Here is a 20,747-nt window from a genome sequence, read left to right as displayed (position 1 = left end):
CCCCTACCCCTCTTTTTAGCCTGAATATCACCCCTCCCCCGAAAAATGTTTATTCATTCCCCAGTTGTAAGATGTTATTCGTCCTGTTTGTTATATGTGTTATGCATCCTTATAGATATGTGACCACACACTAGACAATCATAGAAACACTGTTATAAATATATACACACATACGAATATTAGAGACGAAATCAGAAACTAAGAAAATTTATATACATTCATCGACCATATAACATCTGTCGTTGTGGTCCTCGTTTAAATACACTACTAGATTTATGTTGTTATGCTTACGAATTTCATTCAAAGGATTCCAAAAAACAAAACAAAAAAAAAATACTATTCAATACGAACCTGACAATGGAAGACTAGATAAGAAAACAAAATTGGATTTATAAGACCATAAAAAATCCAACCTTGATCGCCCTTCGGGGCCCGTGGCACAGTTGATAGAGGCATTGAGTCTCTACAATTCCAGGTTAGCACTGTCTGAAGACAGCGGTTTCAGCACAGTTGATTAGTTGTTCTACATAAGTCCTGGAGGTGACTGGTTCTCAGTAGACATAACAAAAGATTCTTCACGTGTTGACGCAAAGAAAACATGTGAAGTTGCTACAAAAAAAGGTTTAATATTTATGGAGCAATTCTGGTTTCTGATTGGTTGGGAGCAGAACGTGAATTAATTTGATTTATCAGTTCCTAGCAGCATCGTTTATAAATAGAATCTCCCAACTGTGCGGGATCATACTCCATTATACTTCAAAAATATTGCAACACTACCCAAGCAGACCAAAGGATTAGTTGGCCAAAATGTGGTGAGACAACTATGGAATGCAGTAATTACTGGGGGTGAGTTACAAAACTCTGAATTCTTATCTGGTTGCTGTTAATCACTTGAAGAAGACCAGAGGATGAGTTGGCTGAAACATGGTGAAACAACACCAACTAAGATGAAGATAACAGTCCGCAAAAAGAATGAATGCATGAATTTCATTTAATCGCTTAAAAACGAATTTCTTTATAAAAATAAAACTACTTGATCAAGTTACGTGATAATATTTATCCGAAAATTAAGATTACAAGTTTTACAAAAAGAATTTTACAAAAAATATTGATCAATTTATATGATTTTTGGAATATGATGTTTTTGTTTGTCATGGTTGTGTACATCATACAGATTTTTCTTTACTTTTATTTTATTAATATGGGAGGAATTCTGGGCAGGAAAAAAAATTTTCTGTTTTATTTTTTTTTTTTAAATAATCTCTATTTTTTTAAATAATCTATCATTTTTTTAAATAATTTCTATCATTTTTTAAAAATAATCTCATTTTTTTTTAAATAATCTCATTTTTTTAAAAATAATCTCTATTATTTTTTTTTAAATAATCTCTATCATTTTTTTTTAAATAATCTCTATCATTTTTTTTTAAATAATCTCTATTATTTTTTTAAAATAATCTCTTATTTATTTTAAATAATCTCTTATTTTTTTTTAAATAATCTCTATTATTTTTTTTAAATAATCTCTATTATTTTTTTTAAATAATCTCTATTATTTTTTTTAAATAATCTCTTATTTTTTTTTAAAAAGTCTCTTATTTTTTTTAAATAATCTCTATTATTTTTTTTTAAAAAGTCTCTAAATAAAGACGAAACGTTGATGAACACATAATACGATTTGTTTCTTTTTATTTCTCTATTTTGTCGGAATACTATTTCCATTATTTTCATCATCATCATATATATATATATATATATATATATATGTAACTTAAATCGTCTTGCTTCATTGCTTGCTTTGATGCTTAAATTATCCTTCCAATTCTGGTTTAAGATCTCCGGTTTCACGTAAAAACTTGATATATACAGACGATATAGGCAAGATTTATTAATTAACAATGAGTAACGTTAAGACAATTGTTTAAAAGAAATAAATTTTAAAAAATGATCAATTTACGTGATTTTAAAAAATATTTTCTTTGCTCAATATATATTTGTGTGTTTATATGTGATTAAAACATTTCTTCTTCTTCTAATTTATTAAAAGTCATTTGCATACATTTTCATTGATAATATTTACTGCTAACACCACTACCAACTCCTCCACCACCAAGGAGACAATATTCCGTTTGCCAGAGCTCAGTTTCCTATACAATTAGCATTTGCTTTGACTATTTATAAGTCTCACAGGCAGACTTAACAGAAAGTTTTAGTTTATCCAGACAAACCTGTCTTTCAACATGGACAACTATATGTTGCACTCAGTAGAGTTAAGCGAAAGGATAACAGCAAGTGACAAGTTCTAATTTCTTTCAATTTTAACCATTTTTTTTATCCCTTAGCAACTATTTTAACCGAATAAACACCTATAACAAAAACGGCCCACAAAAAATGCAATCATTTGAGCTGTCTCACACAATTCTGCGACCTACCGTTTCGGAGGAGATATAGTTTGGAAACAAACATAGCGAGTTTTATAAATGAGACTAGAAACTTTCCATAATGTGAAGCAAGCAGGAGACATTTATACTGGTGAATATACCTGGTGAACCAAGTGCAGGAGAAAGATAAACTTAAAGGGACAGTTAGAACCTTAAAAAGCTCTCTCGGTTGGAGTAACTAAACTAATGGGGGGAATGTTCGGCATCTGGTAGAATGCCCCACCCCCAGCAAAAACAAAGTGATAAGAAAATTTAAACAAAAAAGAAACAGCTTTAAACTTACTTGAAGGTCAGTGATGATGGAATGTTGGACATCTTCCTTTTGTTCTTGTAAAAAGTGAAAAGAGACGGCATTCAGTGTATATGATCGCAGTTTGTAGTCACGGAACAAAACCTGGTTTAAAAAAACAAAAAAAAAACAAATGCATTATTTTGTATTATCCGGATTATATGTAGGGAGACTTTGATGATCAGTTCATCAGTAGGTGTGATCCTGAATGGTCTTTTCATTCACTGAACCTTAACCCTTGAAAATTTTATATGTGGAGTCATCTCAAGGATGGATATCGATAGATATTAAATAGGAACTTATAATTAAAATCTCTACTTATATATAAAAAATACTTTGTGTGTGTGTGTGTGAGTTTGTTCCCTATGAAATCCCAAACTACTGGGTCGATTTTTTTGAAACTTCACAGAAATGTATTTGATGTGTCTTGGAGTGTTCTTAGATAGGTTTTCTATCAGAATGTCTTCGATAAGTATTGATAAAAAAATCGATAAGTATTGATAAAAAAATCGATAAGTATTGATAATCGAAAAAATCCTATTAAAGAAAGAACAGTCCAACTTTGACCAATGTTAACATCTTTATACAGCATAAAATCACAAGTTCATGTGAGGAGTTTTATCACTGCACAAGCAGAAGGGGTAGACATAAGATCAACAGTTGATTCTTTGATAAGACAGGAGCATGTCTGAAATGAATATTTCTGTTTAGAGCACAATTGAACGATGATACTTGATTTTTGCATTTTTAAACTTTAATTCAAGGCATTATATAAAAATAACTTTATAAAATAAACAGTAGGTTCTCCACCATGCAATGTAAACTACAATGTAGTCTGGACTAAGTCACTGCAGAGAGTCATGTGAGCTTCTTCCTGGTGTACCATATCTGGTTCCCGACTAGAGCAGGCAATCAATTGATGAATGGGTGCTTTCACCTATTTTGATGACAATAAATGTACTAGAAGTGTGGAACATTCGTTGATCCTGTCGGGTTCCACTGCTAGTAGTTATATAATTCAAAATCAACATGCGAAAAAATTAATCATTAAAGAGAATTGTATATTTAAATAAAGGAAATAAAGATTTTAGGAGTCTATATATTTTAGTTTTACTAGTAGTTTAAAATCAATAAATATGTATTATTTTAGTATTATTACCAGCATTGGAAAACAGATGCAAATTTTTCCAATTCTAATCCCTCCAAAAATTCCGATTTCTCCAATTCCCAATTAATTGTCCCAACACATACACACACACACATATATATATATTAGGCACCGCCAAAACTGGGGGGGGGGGGGCAGGTAAGTACTTTTTGACGGACCGTCTTTTTAAAAATCTACCAAAAATCAGGTAATTATCCGATCAATACAAAATTTTCAGCGATATTTATATATATATATATATATATTTTTTTTTTACTTACAACCCCCCCCCTTGTTTTGAGGTGGTACAAATATGCTTAAAATAATCATCTGAAACTGAACACAACATATTGTGTTGTTGTAAGAGACAGAAATATAGATTAAAAAAAAAAAAAAAATTGTTTGCATACCTTATTTTGACATCTGAATATCAGAACTTCGATTGTGTTTAATTATTCCGCTTTTGAGTTTTGAAGTGTAAAATTCGGTGAATATGTTAAGTAAAATAATTTAAGTTAAGCAAAACAAAAAAAAATTTTTTTAAATATTTATACAAAAAAAGCCATTTTAAAATCTTTGATAAATAAATTAACAATTTTTTTTTAGCGAGCCGAATAATGCATGACCATTATTAAACAGGGCATGCTTTGAAGAATCGATACAAAAAAAAGAAAATTCGATAAATATTGTGCCCTTTGTGTTAAAAATAGCATCATTTTTTCGATCCCGTTTGAAAACATTTGCCGCCTTTCGACTACGGTGGACCAAACGCGCTGAAATAATTTTTTTTTTATTCTGCTTTAAATTGCCCCTCCCCCATTTTGGGGAGCCTGGCCCCCACACACATTAAAAACCAAACTCATACAAATGGTCACCCATCTGGTACTGGCCAGCCTCAGCGTTAATAATACATTGAAATTTTCGTTACTGAAAAATAAGTTTTTTTAGCCTGTTTGGTCTTCCATAGTTTGCTTTTTATCGAATACAAACATAAACAGTGTCGATCTAGACTCTAGATCGACACGAAGTAACTGGGTGCCTATATGAATAAGTGGAATTATTTGAAATCCAGGTACTTATATTATAATATTTTTGCATATTCTCATAGAAAATCATCCTAAATCTTAGTTAGACAACAAATAAATAAATTAATTATTTCAAAAACCTTTTTTAAAAAATATTTATGTACGTTTTTTGCGCAAGACAAAAAATGTCAATTGTTAACTTTTTGGGAAAATTTAACATTTAAAATTTAATTAAAAATAGTAGAAAAAGTTTTACATTATTCTGTTTTCTATATGATAAAATTCAGGGTTTTATCTTTCTGGAAAAAAAAAAAGTTACTCAGAAATAATGTATTTTAATAAATGTAATTTCGTTTTAAAAAACAACAACAACTTGATTTTTCGGCCATTTTTGGCGGTGCCTAATATAATTTTTTTTTTTCATTAGACTCTATTCTTGTTTTGTACTTTTCAGATAACAAACCTAATTGTGTTACCCGAATCTTTGTCTGTATAACTATTCCACTTCAGATTATTATTTTGTTTATATCAAAATTCCGATATAATACAAAGGGTAGTTGAGTGAATCACATACCTGGTTTTTAGAAAGGCAGTTTTTCAAAGATGTACTACTGAATATATGTAGAAAACGTGTGCAAATATATATATATATATATATATATATATATAGACTAGCAAAAGTACCCGTCATTGACTGGGTTCATAAACAGCCTACAGAAAATGGACTCTGATTTATGAAAGTACTAGCGAGGGTACCCGGCATTGCCTGGGTGTTTGTAGGTGTGTGTGGTGTTAAATATAAAAGAAACTGGGGTAAAAGTTGGTAGGATCGAACCCGAAGCCCTGAGGTGAAGTTTGAAAATAAAATTGGCCAGCCAGAATGAGTTACTGAAAGATGTTTGAATTTATTTAAGTAAGAACGAAATTGACAGGTGCGCGCCCGGAAGTCGTCGAGCGTTACGACGACGACGATGTCAATGACCAGGTTTGTTTGTTATAAGCGAAGTAAAAAAAAGAAAACAACGTTAAAACTTAAGCGGGAAAAAAACACAAAGAAAACTAACATAAGGCAAACGAACGATGAAAACAGAAAAACGAACTTGAAAAATGGCTTTAATAAGCCTGTTTCGATATTAAAATTTAAAAAAAAATCGGTGGGTACCAGGGTGTTTTTGGGTGTGTGGTCGGGAGTGGATAAGTGAAGTAAAAAAAAAAAAAAACAGAAAAACAAACGTTACATGAAAAATGGTTTAAATAACACTGGTTCAATATTTAAATTTAAAAAATAAAAAAATTAAAATTAAAAAAAGACATCTCACACCACGATTCGAACCCAAAACGTTTAGATAATGAACCAACGCGCTAATCGACTGACCTAACGTGGCGTACATGAAATTTGGTCAGTTTTTCAACTATTTAAAGTAAATCAGGTCATGACGTCATCTGGCGCATGCGTAGAACTGCTCGTCGTCACGAGAAGACCGTTTTTGTTATACAAACTGCCCTTTTGCTAATAGAAACTGCCCTTACTAAAGACAAAGGGAAATAGCTTCCATTTTAGCAGGAATTTTCTTGTGTGGGAGATCTTCATTTTTTTTATATTTACTTTCCACACTAAAAATCTTTTCTCAACACCCAAGAAGGGGGAGAAGTCATATGACCATATCATTCTTATCCATCGTACATAGGAGATAGGAGGAATTTTGAATCTTGGTGGACAAGTCAGGCATAAACTAAAGTTTATTTGTACCAAATATGGTTGGATTACAGAAAAGATTGGGAATTTATTAAGGATTCCATGTGGCATTGGGGAGAGGGGGGGGGCTGTTTGTTAGATTTCTCAAATAACCGAGAAGGCTAACATGCTTGCCAGTCAGTTTGCCTCTAACTCCACACTGGATCCTGTTAACCACGACTTCCCTGACTTTCCTTTGCAGACAGACGCCACACTAGACAATCTGAAAATCACTCCTTCTCAGGTACACGCTATCATAAAAAATCTTGACACTGCAAAAGCATGTGGACCGGATCTCATCCCGGCTGTGCTATTAAAAAAGTGCTCTGCCAAAGTAGCTCCAGTTCTCTTCAAACTTTACAACAAATGCCTTAACGAATCTTGCTTTCCGGACTGCTGGAAAACTGCTTTGGTGGTAGCAGTTCACAAGAATTCTGGCGAAAAAACTGACCCATTAAATTATTACTCCATTAGCCTCCTCCCATTTTTCACCAAAACATTTGAGTCCATAATTAACCAAGCTCTAGTCCATCACCTTATAGATGCTAAACTTCTGACCGACTAACAATGTGGATTTAGGCAAGCCCGTTCCACAGCAGACATCCTAACTGTAATCTCTGAATGTATATACCAGTCACTGGACAAAGCAGGGGAGGGTAGAGCAGTAGCTCTAGATATATCTAAGGTTTTTGACAGGGTATGGCATGAAGGTCTTCTCAGGAAAATCAGATCATATGGTATCACTGGACGAATACTTAACATAATTAAATCCTTCTTAGATAAGAGAAAAATCCAGGTTGTCCTCGACGGTCGTACATGTAAACAATATGATATAAATGCAGGAATGCCTCAAGAGCCTACCCTTCGACCTCTATTATTTCTAATATTCATAAATGACCTCCCTGACAAAATTGTCTGTGAGATGGGTATATATGCTGATGACACCATGCTCTATAACAGATACAAGAGGAAAACAAATGAACACATATCTAAAGAAATGGCAGAAGCACTAGAGGATGACCTCCAATCTGTAATGGAATGAGGACAAAAATGGATGGTCACATTCAATGCTGCCAAGACTAAACTTGTTTCCTTCAATAATTACAAGAAACCTTCTCTACTACCAACAGCAATGGCCAAAGATTCTTTATCTGAAAGCGCATCTTTTAAACTCCTCGGCCTAACGTTCACAGGAAACATGAGTTGGAACAATTACATTGAGAGCATTGCCAGGACCACTGCAAAAAAGGTAGGTTTTCTCTACTGTGCTAGAAAGCTACTAACGCCCGAAAGTATCCTGTACCTCTATAAGGCCACCATTCGCCCATGTATGGAGTATTGTTGTCATATTTGGGCTGGTGCATCTGCTACTAGTCTCTCACTCCTAGACAAGGTTCAAAAGAGAGTCGCCAACCTGATAGGTCCTGACCTGTCATCTAAGCTTCAGTCTCTGTCCCATCGACGAAATGTAGCATCCCTCTGCCTGTTTTACAAGTACTGTAACGGTGAATGCTCTGACAAACTGCAACGCCCTTGACATAAATACCTAAGACAAACCCGACAACCAGCTAAATCTCACCCCTTCACAGTAGAGATCCCGAGATGTCCCCAGAACCGCTAGACTTTGGAATTTCCTTCTGGGTCCCTGCTTCCCCAACTGTACTGACATGCAGAAGTTCAAGTGTAACGTGAACCAACCTTGCTGCCCAACTCCCTACACAGTACCCCTGTAGCTTATGTCCCTGATAGTAGCCCCCCCTACATCAAAGTGGCAATGTGCCTTGTTTGGGGGTGAAAATGTAATAATAAAAAAATTAAAAATTAAAATTAAAAAAAAAATAATAAAAAATCACATGATGTTTAGAAAAGTAAAAAGAAATAATAGTTATTTCCCTTGGACCAATGAAGGCAGAGTTATCGCCCTTGAGGAGAGTTCGTCATGATGGTTTGGGAGGTAAACAGACTTATTTAAGTACACATACAGCAGCTTCTACATTATCATTTGAAATGCAAGTTAAATAAATGTGTAAAAAGTTATACTTCGTGCTTTCATCATTTTTGAGTGGTTATTAAACCGATAACACATATCATCAAGTCATAACAGTGTTGCATTGTTGTCTTTCTACCATTTTTTTTTTTTTTTTTTTGCTCTTCATGTCTGCTGCAACGAGACTGTAAATAACATGAATGTCTGCATGCCAAATCCTATTAACATATGGCTTTTACGCTGTCACAACAAAATATGTAAATATTAGCGTTGGGACGATTTCAGAATCAGAAGCGGAAATTAAAAAAATTTTAATCGAGCGTATCGATAGGTGTATCAGAATCTTTGTAGGATTTTTTGACACCCCTAACACAAAACTGCGAATAAAATATAAAAATCTCGTAATTTCTCTTTTAAAAGTGGGTTGTTTATTTTCTTTATGGATTCCAAAATAAACTATTAAAGTTGTATAAAAAGTAATAGAAATATTTTTTTTTTTTAAAAACAGTAATGAATTTTATGAACTCAATATTTTTCAATTTTTAAACTTTTAAAAATCTATCAAAATTTTTCTATTGATTCTATTTTTACGATATTTTCAGGGTCAATGTGAAATTTTATGCTCTTTCCAATAAACTGAATATAATATTTTAGACAAACGTTTTTTTTTTTTAAATTCACGCCCCCCCCCTATTTTCAAGTGTCTATTAAAAAGTAAATAATTAATTTACTCACCAAAGTTTTATATATCACAAATTGAAGAGAAAAGATCAATAAATAATATATTCTAATTTAAAACAAAAAAGTGTTTTTTAGAAATTTACCTGTAAAGTCCGAAGTTTAAAACCTTTTTAAAAAAAAAAACACGTTGTTTGTTTTTTGTTTTTTTTTTCAATGAAACCTTGGTTCTTGCTCCTTTAATTGAAAAAAAATTAGGGCTTGAATTACATTTTTCGAGGAGTTATAAGCTTGGAAAGACGGGGTGGAATTATTCACTATTTTTCACGAAATTTCTGACACACCTAGCGTATCGGAATCAGAAAAAAATTTATGCCTATTTCCCCCATGCGACCCTTTTTATTGGTTTTATTTCTCCGTTTTTGTTTAAAACTTAATTTTCCATCGTCAATATTAATGATGAAATGATAAATATTTATTGACTTTAGACTACCAGTAAAACTAAGGTCTATAAGTCACACCCGTAGATGTATTTTTATGTTTGCAAGCATATATGAAGATGTTACAAGTTTTTACATAAATCTGATCCCCACAAAAAAAAATATATATATATATATATATATATATATATATATTTAAAAATTTAAAAAGAATCGAAATCAGAAATTTAGAACAGAATCAGTATTGGAATTGGGAAAAATATTGGAATCATTTTATTATTAGTAAATCTCTCCATTGGAAGATCTGCAGAGAGATGCAGCTGGATGATCGAACATCTGGGAACGTGAACCCTTACAGATAACATCAAACAGAAAGGTGACAGTGTTCTATGACAGACAAGCAAGCAGACAGATAAAAGACAAGGTCATCAAGCCAGACACTGCAATATGGAAATAACCTGAAAGAACTGTGCTCAATATTCATGTCACCGGCCTAAATAGAATCAAACAGTGGAACAAAAATAATAAAATAGCAAGACTTCAAAAATGATTTTTAAAAAAGCCCTAGGATATAAATTCAGATCATTATGAAATCAAGTGTTAGTTCCAAGAAGAGTTAGCTCCCTTGACAACTTATGCAAAATACGTCCGTGTCTTTATTTGTATACTAGCATTTTAGCCTGGCGTTGCCCGGGTGTTTGGAGGTGTATGTTGAGCAAAAAGGAAAAAACAAAAGCGGTCAATTTTTTTACCTTTGATCCCTATTATGACCCCTTAACATTTATTGTTTTGGGCTCAAATCAAGTTATTAACTTAGATCCATGTCCAAGGAACCTATATCTAAAATTTCAAGTGTTTAGACCCAAAATTGGCGGAGTTTGGTAGAGTTCTCAAAGGTCAAATCGTTGAACTTCGACTCCTTAACAGCCAAATTTCTGGACAAAAACCGATCACAAAGATTTCCCCAAATCTCAGTACCCTGTATATCAAATTTCGAGTCTGTAGACTTAAAATTGACAGAGTTATTGCGTAGGGAAATGTACATAGACACACACACAGACACGTTCACTTTTATACATATATAGATATTATGTATACAACAAAATTGACCTTTACTTTTAATTGAACTTCCACTCAAAAGTTTTTACTAATTAACGTAAGCAGTGTCTATTTTTGTTTTTTTTGTGTTTCCATTTGGAATACGATTTTTTATCTTTATATTATTATTTTGTATTTCTTTTGCCAGCGATACATTTGAACAGAAAAGCATTCTGAAGTAAAAATCAATTTTATTGTATTAGTAATTTTGAAGAGATAATTTGGTCATTCATTTCAGTAAACATTAACATTTCTCTTAAAATGGATTCTTGCAAAATACGATACGATACAATTCATTTTTGCTTTTAATTTAACTTCTCAATAATTTGTTCTAATTTTTGACAAGGTATTTATTTTTGTCTGATACATAAGTATATCAAAGAAGTTTTATTTGGAACTAGTGGTGGTGGTAGTGGGGGAAGGCAAGATTTACCGGTAATAAAATATGCTTAATTTTGTATTTATTATTACAGCAAATTTTCTATCGGATATTAATACTAATTTCTATCTGTTAAAATAAAAGCTGACTTGCGTGCCATCAGCTAGAATCAAAACCTAAATTTGAACACTCCAGCCATGTTCCTTATCGTTTGAGCTACCAATAGACAGATGTAAATTTTTTTTAAATTAAACTATTTCAAGCTATGAATGAATTTGCACATGCGTAAAAATAATAGAAATATGTTGGCAAGCTAAAACAAACATTTTGCATTTCAACTTGCTCACATATTCCTCTTTATTTCAGTGTTATGTGAACAGTAGTTTAAGAGTTTATCGGTTATATATTTACATGCAGACAAACACATATACTAATCTAATGTTTTATTTATACAGATGTGATTTTCAATCTTGTCTTTATCTAAACACCGACTCGTGATAGATACATAACCCAAATGTGATAACACTAATCCATGCATGGGTAACAAATTATTATCATAATCTTCGCCGCCATCTTTGTCACTAGGAATTACTTAACACTCAAGATCGGAACTGCACTGATTCTGCACCGCCATCTTTGTTAAATATAATGTCTCAACACTTAACTGTTAATAAGTATTAACAACAGATAATAAGCATTAGTAAGATCTTGTTAAACAAACAATATTACCATAATTTATATATATGTGTGTGTGTGTGTGATGAAAATAATGGAAATAGTATTCCGACACAATAGAGAAATAAAAAGGAACAAACCGAGTTATGTGTTCATCGACGTTTCGTCTTTTTCATCCATAGGAAGTCTCGAAATAAAGACGAAACGTTGATGAACACAACTCGGTTTGTTCCTTTTTATTTCTCTATATGTGTGTGTATGTGTGTGTGCGTGTTATGATTAGGGCTTTGACAAGAGTATATTCTTTTCATTATCTTGACTCTTGAGTATATATATCAGTTAATATCTTATATGTTTTTAGATAGAGTGATGTGGTTCTCGATTAACTGTATTGAATATATACTCGAGAGTCAAAACAATGATAAAAATATTCTTATGTCATAACTCTAATCATTATCAAAAAAAAGTTTTGATGTTTGGTTTTCATACGATTTTCATGTAATACAAAGACATCAGATGATGATCCATCAATTTTGACTTTAGGGCAGTTTTGACATTATACGTCATCTTTTCTGTCCATGATCAGTAAAAGAGAAATCCTTCTAGACCAAGGTTATTTTTATTTTTGTCCCAATCAAGAGTGCTCGTTTTTAGGGAGCTGGATCTTCCCCAAATTAAACACCTGACACTGTATCTAATTTTGCTCTGATTGCAAATCAAGAAAATTAAGACTCCTCACTTACCTGGAGTAAATCAAACATGACACGTCCTTCGATGTTGATGACTTTGTTCTCCCGTTTGCCCATCTGCTTGCTTTGGATCGTGGAATCTTTCACCATCGATTTGATGTGCCTGATCCGACCCAAGAAAGGGAAATTGGTCACCTTCAGATGGCTGGCTCGATTTAACAAATATGGGAAGTCAAAGTTTTGAATATTGTAGCCTGTCACGATGTCAGGATCAACTGCACGGACAAAGTGAGACCAGTGCTGTAAATTGAAATACAAATAGTTCCTGTCAAGAGTTGCCCATATATAAAAAAAAACAAAAATAAAGAAAAATCTAAGAAGTATATTGTAGTGTGCTTGAAGCATTGTTTATCGGATAAAAAGGTGTGTTTGAAGCCTTGCCAATGCGGGAATTATTCAGTTGTTGTAAATAAATAAATAATAATATTCATTTATTTACCTGATTATAGATGGTATATTCTCCAAATATTTTCGGGAGCAACTCTCATTCTCAAGAAGTAGAAAATTTATATCCACTCTTTACGCTGCCACTTTCGATCTAAGTTGGTCATTAAGTTTTAATTTTGTTTTGAAACGCTATTTTTTTTTTTAAGTTTAAAATTATGTTAGTTCTTTAAGGGAGGTAATCCTGTCATCATTTTTATTTAATTTTTTAAATTTTATTATATTTTAATCTAAGGGAATTAATTCTGTCCACGTTTCATACTCTAAGGGAAATAATTCTTTTACTCAGTCCAAGGCAAGTAATTGATCTGCTTGTATCTTATTAGGCAATTGTTTTAAAATTATGTTAATTGTTCAAGGAAAGAATTTGGTACATTTTTTTTTTTTTTACTATGGGAACTAACATTGTAACTCGTCCAAGGAAAGTAACTGTGTCTTTATTAGGAAGATGTCGGATATTTGCGTTTTATTATTAACTAGCAGGGGTGCCCGGCGTTGCTCGGGTGTTTGGAGGTGTATGCTGTGCAAAAAAAGCAAAAAAACAAAAAAAAATGGTTAATTTTTTAAAACTTTGACCCCTATTATGACCCCTTAAAATTTATTGTTTCGGGCTCAAATCACTTTATTAAGTAAGATCCATGTTCAAGGAACCTAAATCTAAAATTTCAAGTGTCTAGACCCAAAATTGTCGGAGGAGTTTGGTAGAGTTCTTAAAGGTCAAATCGTTGAAATTTGACCCCTTAACAGCCAAATTTCTGGCGGACACCCGTCACATCGATTTTCCCAAATCTCAGTACCCGGTATTTCAAATTTCGAGTCTATAGACTAAAAATTGACAGAGTTATTGCATAGGGAAATGTACACAGACAGACAGACAGACAGACACGTTCACTTTTATAGATATAATAGATTGATTCTTTTAATCTGAGATTTCTTTGATCCCATTCAATTGCTAGTATTTAAACAATTATATTTTTATTGGGGTTGTGTGTGTGAGATACGTGTTTGTAAAAAGACGAGGTCTTGGTGGTAATGCGTTTTTTGATCCGGATATGCAATGGCCTAATTGTACTTTCAATGTATGACTCATTGCATATGGTGCATTGGATTTGATACACTGAATATGTGCGTTCACAGAGTCCTGTATTTTTTATGGAGTAGATAATGAACCTGGTTTGTTTCTTGGTGTAGTTTTGGTTTCAGATAGGTGTTGTCATAACCAACAGAACTTAATCATCTCCTCTGTCAACTTATCTCTTTTTTAGTAAGCGTAATATAGTGATTTTGTTTGCTTTCACAAATTTCTTCTTTCATTAATAATTATTTTTCTACCTATCGTTTTTTGTAATTTTTGGATATGTTACTATTTGAGACCTGACAATTACATAGGTACCATTTGTTTTATTTGTAATTCAATTTTTTTTTCATTTGTATAATAATAGAAGCGCCACTTTTTCTTTACCTTAAGAAGTTCCTGTTCTGTATCAAAAGAAAGGACGTGTGCACCAACGATTGGGGCACACTTTTTGAGGGTGAAAACATTGCGGACAAAAGGGTCGGATTTTCCCTGTCTGACGACCATGTTGGCTATCTGAATAACAGGATCCTTGTTGGCTTCAGGAAAAACACCTGGAGAGACGAAATATAAAAGGAAAATCGGATGAAGAATTATTAAGGGGAAATTGGGGTTGCAGAGAGCAGGAGAGATTAAAAAAAAAAAACTGAAGAGTTTTAGGAAGACAATAGAAAGAAATATAGAGATCAATGAGATACTAGATAGAAAGAGAGAGAAAGAGGGAGATTGCTTATGGGAGTGGGGAGGTAATACTGATTTTGACGAAAAGTGCGATAGATCAAATTTTGGATTTGAAATGGTGAAATATAAATACAATCTTTTGATGCTGGAAAAAGTAGTTTATAGTCAGCTAACGTACTTCCTAATTTTCTGCAGCGTAGTACCAGAAGCGGTGACAAGGCAAATCAGTTCCTTAACTTTTATTTTTCTTCAGTATTTTTATCGTGAAGCAATTTATTGAAATGAAATATAAGAAAACAACATTATTGGGAAGTATACCATAAAAATTAACAGTGCTAGTGCAGAGAGTGATCCGCGCTATTTTTTAAATCTTATTTTCAAGTTTAATTAAAGTTTTATGGTATGTTTTATTTTTTTTATTCAATTGTAAGGTTGAAGTATAGAATAGGTACAAAACACCCTCCCCTCCCCATGTTAAGAATGGCTTTTTAAATAATAACATTATTATTTACGTCCGGATCACTCTCTGCACTAGTACCAAATTAACAAAATTACAGATAAAAATAACATAATTAATCTTTTAATCACAAAATTTAAAAAATAAAAGTTTTTTTATTTCATTTGAAACTTTATAAGAAATATATGTTTATGAAATTATAAAAGTACTTTTTTTTTTTTTTTAATTTTTATCAAAAGCTTTTATTTAAATTTATATATGTTTATGAAAGTATCAAAATAAAACTACTGAAATCAAAATAACAAAATTTCTAACATCATAAAAGAAAGTATCCAATACATAAATAAAAGAGAAGGAAATGATCTGCTTTGCCACTGTTCCCAGTAGTGCTCCGCAGAAGATTAGAAAGTATGTTAGCTGACTGTAAACAAAACTGATTTTTATGGGCAAGTTAGGAATGTAAATAATCAAAAAACAGAAAAAAAAAATCAAAACAATTTTAGGACCTGGACAATGAAGAGATATCTTTGACACAGCACGTAGTAGGGTGGGGCTCAGATCTCAACAACACTTAAAAGGTTGTAAGAAGACTTGGTATTATTGGAAATAAACGGAGCGATAAAACGTCTTTTGTTTTGTTTTTTAATACTTAATAGTGTGCTATTAATTATTTTAAGTAATCAAACTTTGTTCATTCTATTCTTCATTCTCACTCCTCTAATAATATTCTTCATCATCCAACTGACAACACATCTATCTCATTAACTGTTAAGACAATACAAAATTATAATGCAAGGGGAGTAATTCTTTACTTCTTTGGGCAAAGTTGCCTCCTCTTGTCAGAGTCTTAGACTTTAAATTCTCGCGACTTCTCGCAAGATCAACAACCGGAAGTAGAGATGGAGGGAAAACAGGGTGACTTTCAAAATGGAGAAATGAGCATCATTCCGGTTCGTTCCAGTTATTATACTTGAACTTCTAACCTTTCCTGTATTATGTTTGAATCGTCATTACATGTGTGTGTCTCCATAATGAACATATATCGTTATGTAACAGCAAGTGATTTTCTTATTTGTTCATAATTATTCCATTCTTTCACCATGTGCTGCAAACATAACCATGTGAAGGCTGGACACCCTGCGGCAAGATATTTTATGCTATATTATGTAACATTAACCATTATCCTCGAGTGGCTTTTTTGCCTTGGTAGGTCATGATCTATATAAAATAGATGTGTATGTGTGTGTGTGTTGGAGCGCTACATGAAGGAACGCAGCTTGAGCACTAAATGTTTTGATTTCGATTTTAGCTGACAGCATTTAAGTCATTTTTCTAGATTTGAACTTAGTACTATATATTAGGTACAATATAATATTCAATAGAGAATTCGCTCTGTAATAAATGTAAAAACAGCAAGATTTGGCCGTCCCCACCTCTGCTAGTCCTTTAAGAAAAAAATCTATGTATCTATAAAAGTGAAATTGTCTGTGTGTGTACATTTCGCTACTAAACTACTCTGTCAATTTTCAGTCTACAGACTCGAGATTGTAAACGTTAAAAATATTTGATCTTTGCAGTCTCTAGCAAACTACTCAGCCAATTTTGTGTCTAAACATTTGAAATAAAGCGTATTCAGACAAGCAACAAGCTTTTTAATCAGTTTTTGAGCGAAAATTTGGCTGCCAAGCAGTCAAAGTTGGAATAGTCTCTACCAAACTTTTCCGCCAATTTTGGATCTAAACACTTGAAATTTTAGATGTAGGTTACCTGGACATGAGTCAAACTTTTTAATATATATATATATATATATGCACATAAAGTTATGAACAGTACATAGGGCCCGAGCAAAGCCGGGCTGAACTGCTGGTAAATAAAAAACTGGAGATGAAAGTAATTTGCATATGAGGGCGTAAAGGTTGTTTTTGAATGTGTTAACTCTCCAGTTTCAGAAAATTTTGCAAACATGCGGGTGGGTTGGGGGGTATATGATAGCTAATTTTTGATAGAAAGTGTGTGAGATCCAAGTTTTGAATTTAATGAAAAATCCAGTGAAGAAAAATAAACAGAAGTGATTTTTCTGGACTAGCAAGGATCATAGAGAAACAAAAACAATTGAATAACTAGAAAATAAAAACATCAGAGGAAGTTTAAGGACATGGTAGTTAAAAATGTGCTTTTGATGTGGCTCTCTGTAAGAATAGAGGGGGGGGGATAGGTGACTCCTTAATACTTGAGTGTGAGAAAACTTTGCACCATCGAAAATAAAATGAGTACTATTCACATCTTGAGTTCACATTCCAGTCAATATAACCTCAGACTTTCAGGAGTATCTTGTTGAATATGAAAATTCAACCCTCATCTCAAAATTTCAGAAACATGATAAAACTTCCTTTAGCATTTTCTTTGAATTCTAAATAGAGGAAAGATGTTACAAGAAATATTAGGTTGGTGCAAAAATAATGTCTTTATATATATATATATATAGTTGAACGTCAAAAAACAAAATTATTTTTGCACCAACTTAATAACAGGAGTATTCTGTCAGTGTAGTACTACCGGAAGTGGTTACGAGGCAAATCAGTTCCTTCACTTTTATTGTTTTTCAGTATTTCTATTGTGAAGCAATTTATTAAAATAAAATATAAGAAAAGGAAATTATTGAAAACTATGCGATAAAAATTAACAAAATTATACAGATAAAAATAACAATTAGTCTTTATTGGCATTTTTAATAACATTTTTTAAAAAAATAAGTTTTTATTGTATTTAAAATTTTATAAAAATAAAAGTTGTTTCAAAATAAAAGTTTAAAAATATCAAAAAAACGTAATAAAAAAAGAGAGTACATGTACAGGGGAGATAAAAAAAAAAACCAAGGAACTTCTTTGCCATGTCACCGCTTCCGATAGCATTTCCCTGGAAGTTAGGAAGTATGTTAGCTGACTATAACCGAATTCTCTAATGGAAGAATAAGTGTTTCCATATTCTATCTTATATAAGAAAATGGTAAAAAAAAATTAGGTTAATCGCGGTACAGAAAGAGGAGAGAGAGACAGAAAAACAAAAAACTAAAACCTTAGAAAAAAAAAAAAAAAATTTTTTTAAATAAATAAAAGGAAAGAAATAAAATGGCGCCGCCCTGTCTGCCTTTCATTACCTTTTCTTCCAGCACATTCAATATCAAAACTCAAGATTCGAAGTGGAGCCACTTTGGACCATTCTCCCTCAGCTGGATGTGAAACAAAATCTTCCCAGGAGATATCCACCTCGAGCTGACAATGAGACTGCATAAGCCGACTAGAAGAATCCGTTTTGTTGCCAGTAAGCGCATCTTTTGGACGGATGTGGTATTTCCCTTTGGGAAGCTCAATCCAATTACAACCAACCACGTCACTGTCAACCATGAACCTTAACAAAAATACCACAAACATAAAAACAATTATTAAGTTAATTGCATAAGAGATCATAAATATATGTCACACTTCAATTTGGCCAGATATCTTTAAAAAAAATATATATAAATAAAGTTCTTGTCCAGAATTTTCCCTATATTAAAAAACAAAAACATATGTTTGATATAAATACCCGTGCTGAAACGAAAATATCAGAGTCCAAAAATCACGTAAATTGATCAAGTAGTTTCAAGTAATTAATAGGAATTCATAGGTATTACAGCATAAATCTAATAAGTATGAATTATTGTTTGGTTATCTTCCTCGTTTTTTTTTTATTTTTTTATTTTTTTTTTTTTAGATTTTTTAAAAATGATAGACGAGACAGTCACTTTTAGAATACCCATAAAATTTTATTTTATCTAAGAATAAAACTTGAGTTAATTTATGCGATTTTTGGAATATAATATTTTCATTTCATCACAAGTACGTACATTAAAAAGATTTTTCTTAACAAAAAAATGGTTTTGATAAAGTTTATATGGGAGAATAAACAAAGGCAACAGAACTTAATTACCTCCGCTGTCAACTTATCCCCTCGCCCCCTTTTTTTTTAAAATATTTTTCTACATTGTTTTTTCTTAATTTTGGGATATGTTATTATTTGAGACCTGACAATTATGTAGGTACCCTTTGTTTCACTTGAAATTCAATATTTTTTTTTGTTTGTATATTATAAAAGCCCCAAAATACTGAATTCACAAGCAGGCTTCACTCGTATCCAGATCGGGGGAGATGGCTAAGTGGTACTTGTTTTAATCAAGATATAAAAAAATGAAAATATTGAAAAAAGAAAGTTATATTGTACATACCTATTATGGAATGAAGTTCCCCGAAATTTTTTTTTTACTTAATTTGATCAAGTAATTTTTTTTTTTTTTTTTTTTTTTTTTTTCACCATAAAAACAATTTGTTATGACAGCGAGCAAAAGATAGGCATGTTTTGATCTTTAAACAACGAGGGAGGGAGAGAAGCTATTATTTAACATGGGGAGGAGGGTGTTGCTGCTTTAGACTGAGTTATCTCCCCGTGATGCACCTCCTCCCTTCCTCAACGCCTAAAAATCCAAACATAGCTACCTTTTGCTTGCTTTCATTTGTAAAAATAAAAACTAATTGATCAAATTAAGTAAAAAATTTTTTCCGGAGAACTTCATTCCATAACAGGTACGTAAAATATAACTTTTTTTTTTAATTATTTTCATTTTTTAATGCCTTGATTAAACTAAACAAGTACTGGCATAGTTAATTTTGTAGAGAGCATCTGGTACCCCAAATAGTTACCCATCTAATACTGACCAGGCTCAACATCGCTTAACTTTGGTTATCTTATGAGAACTGTTGTGTCAGTGTGATTATGTCATATTTTACGAATATACACACACATTTTGTGTAAAGGCAAAGTCGATAAATGAACTTACCTGATTTCAAAATCGATATTACTCTCATATGTTTGATAGCCTTGCACAGAGTAACCAGGGCAGAGAAAGCCTTGTTCTAACAGCCGTTTTGAGGGAGCAATCAACCTTTGTAAAGCAACCGTAATCTTTAAAAACATCAGCTTACGATTTTCATGAAAACCATAAATGCCTAAATAGAAAACAAAATAAAAACAATATAAAACACTTGATGAGGATTCTTAATGGCAAACTGAAAGATTATGTATACAAAACAGAGTCATCCACAAGCAGCTGTTTCATCATTTCATGACTCATTGGTGTGGCTAGATGTAACAAGTGCACCAACCCCCAAGCTTTGCAAAGAAAAAGAAAAGTAATAACATCAATGTTTGGTGCATTTGAAGTCAGAAAGGCAGTATCTTCAGACAGCCTGATCTGGTAACACGAGGTAGACAATGAATCCAAGTATATGAAAGAAAAAAAAAAAGCAGACTCACTTTCTTTTTGTGTGGCTTCCACAGCAAGGATGGCTTCTTTTACATCCTCTTTATTGGAACGCATATCTTTGAGTACAGCTTGATTCAGGGCTTGCTAG

General features: G+C 32.3%; 1 protein-coding gene across 7 annotated transcripts in view; it reads right to left on the bottom strand.

The window, feature by feature from the left end:
• LOC145260396 (DNA polymerase delta catalytic subunit-like) overlaps nt 1-20,747 on the bottom strand; it is a 226,546-nt gene that overhangs the window by 156,375 nt on the left and 49,424 nt on the right. For all 7 annotated transcript variants that reach the window (XM_080118362.1, XM_080118364.1, XM_080118366.1 and 4 more), the window contains 6 exons: nt 20,650-20,743; nt 20,174-20,342; nt 18,458-18,708; nt 14,550-14,716; nt 12,638-12,883; nt 2,725-2,835 (listed from right to left, as the gene is read on the bottom strand). In XM_080118362.1, the coding sequence (XP_079974488.1) occupies nt 2,725-2,835; nt 12,638-12,883; nt 14,550-14,716; nt 18,458-18,708; nt 20,174-20,342; nt 20,650-20,743 (1,038 nt within the window). The remainder of the gene's footprint in view (nt 1-2,724; nt 2,836-12,637; nt 12,884-14,549; nt 14,717-18,457; nt 18,709-20,173; nt 20,343-20,649; nt 20,744-20,747) is intronic.

This window comes from Euprymna scolopes, chromosome 36, assembly GCF_053919585.1.
Source record: "Euprymna scolopes isolate OS-2025 chromosome 36, ASM5391958v1, whole genome shotgun sequence".
Taxonomy (NCBI): domain Eukaryota; kingdom Metazoa; phylum Mollusca; class Cephalopoda; order Sepiida; family Sepiolidae; genus Euprymna; species Euprymna scolopes.
The sequence above is the reverse complement of the archived record's forward strand: the minus strand, read 5'-3'. Positions and strand labels throughout refer to the sequence as shown.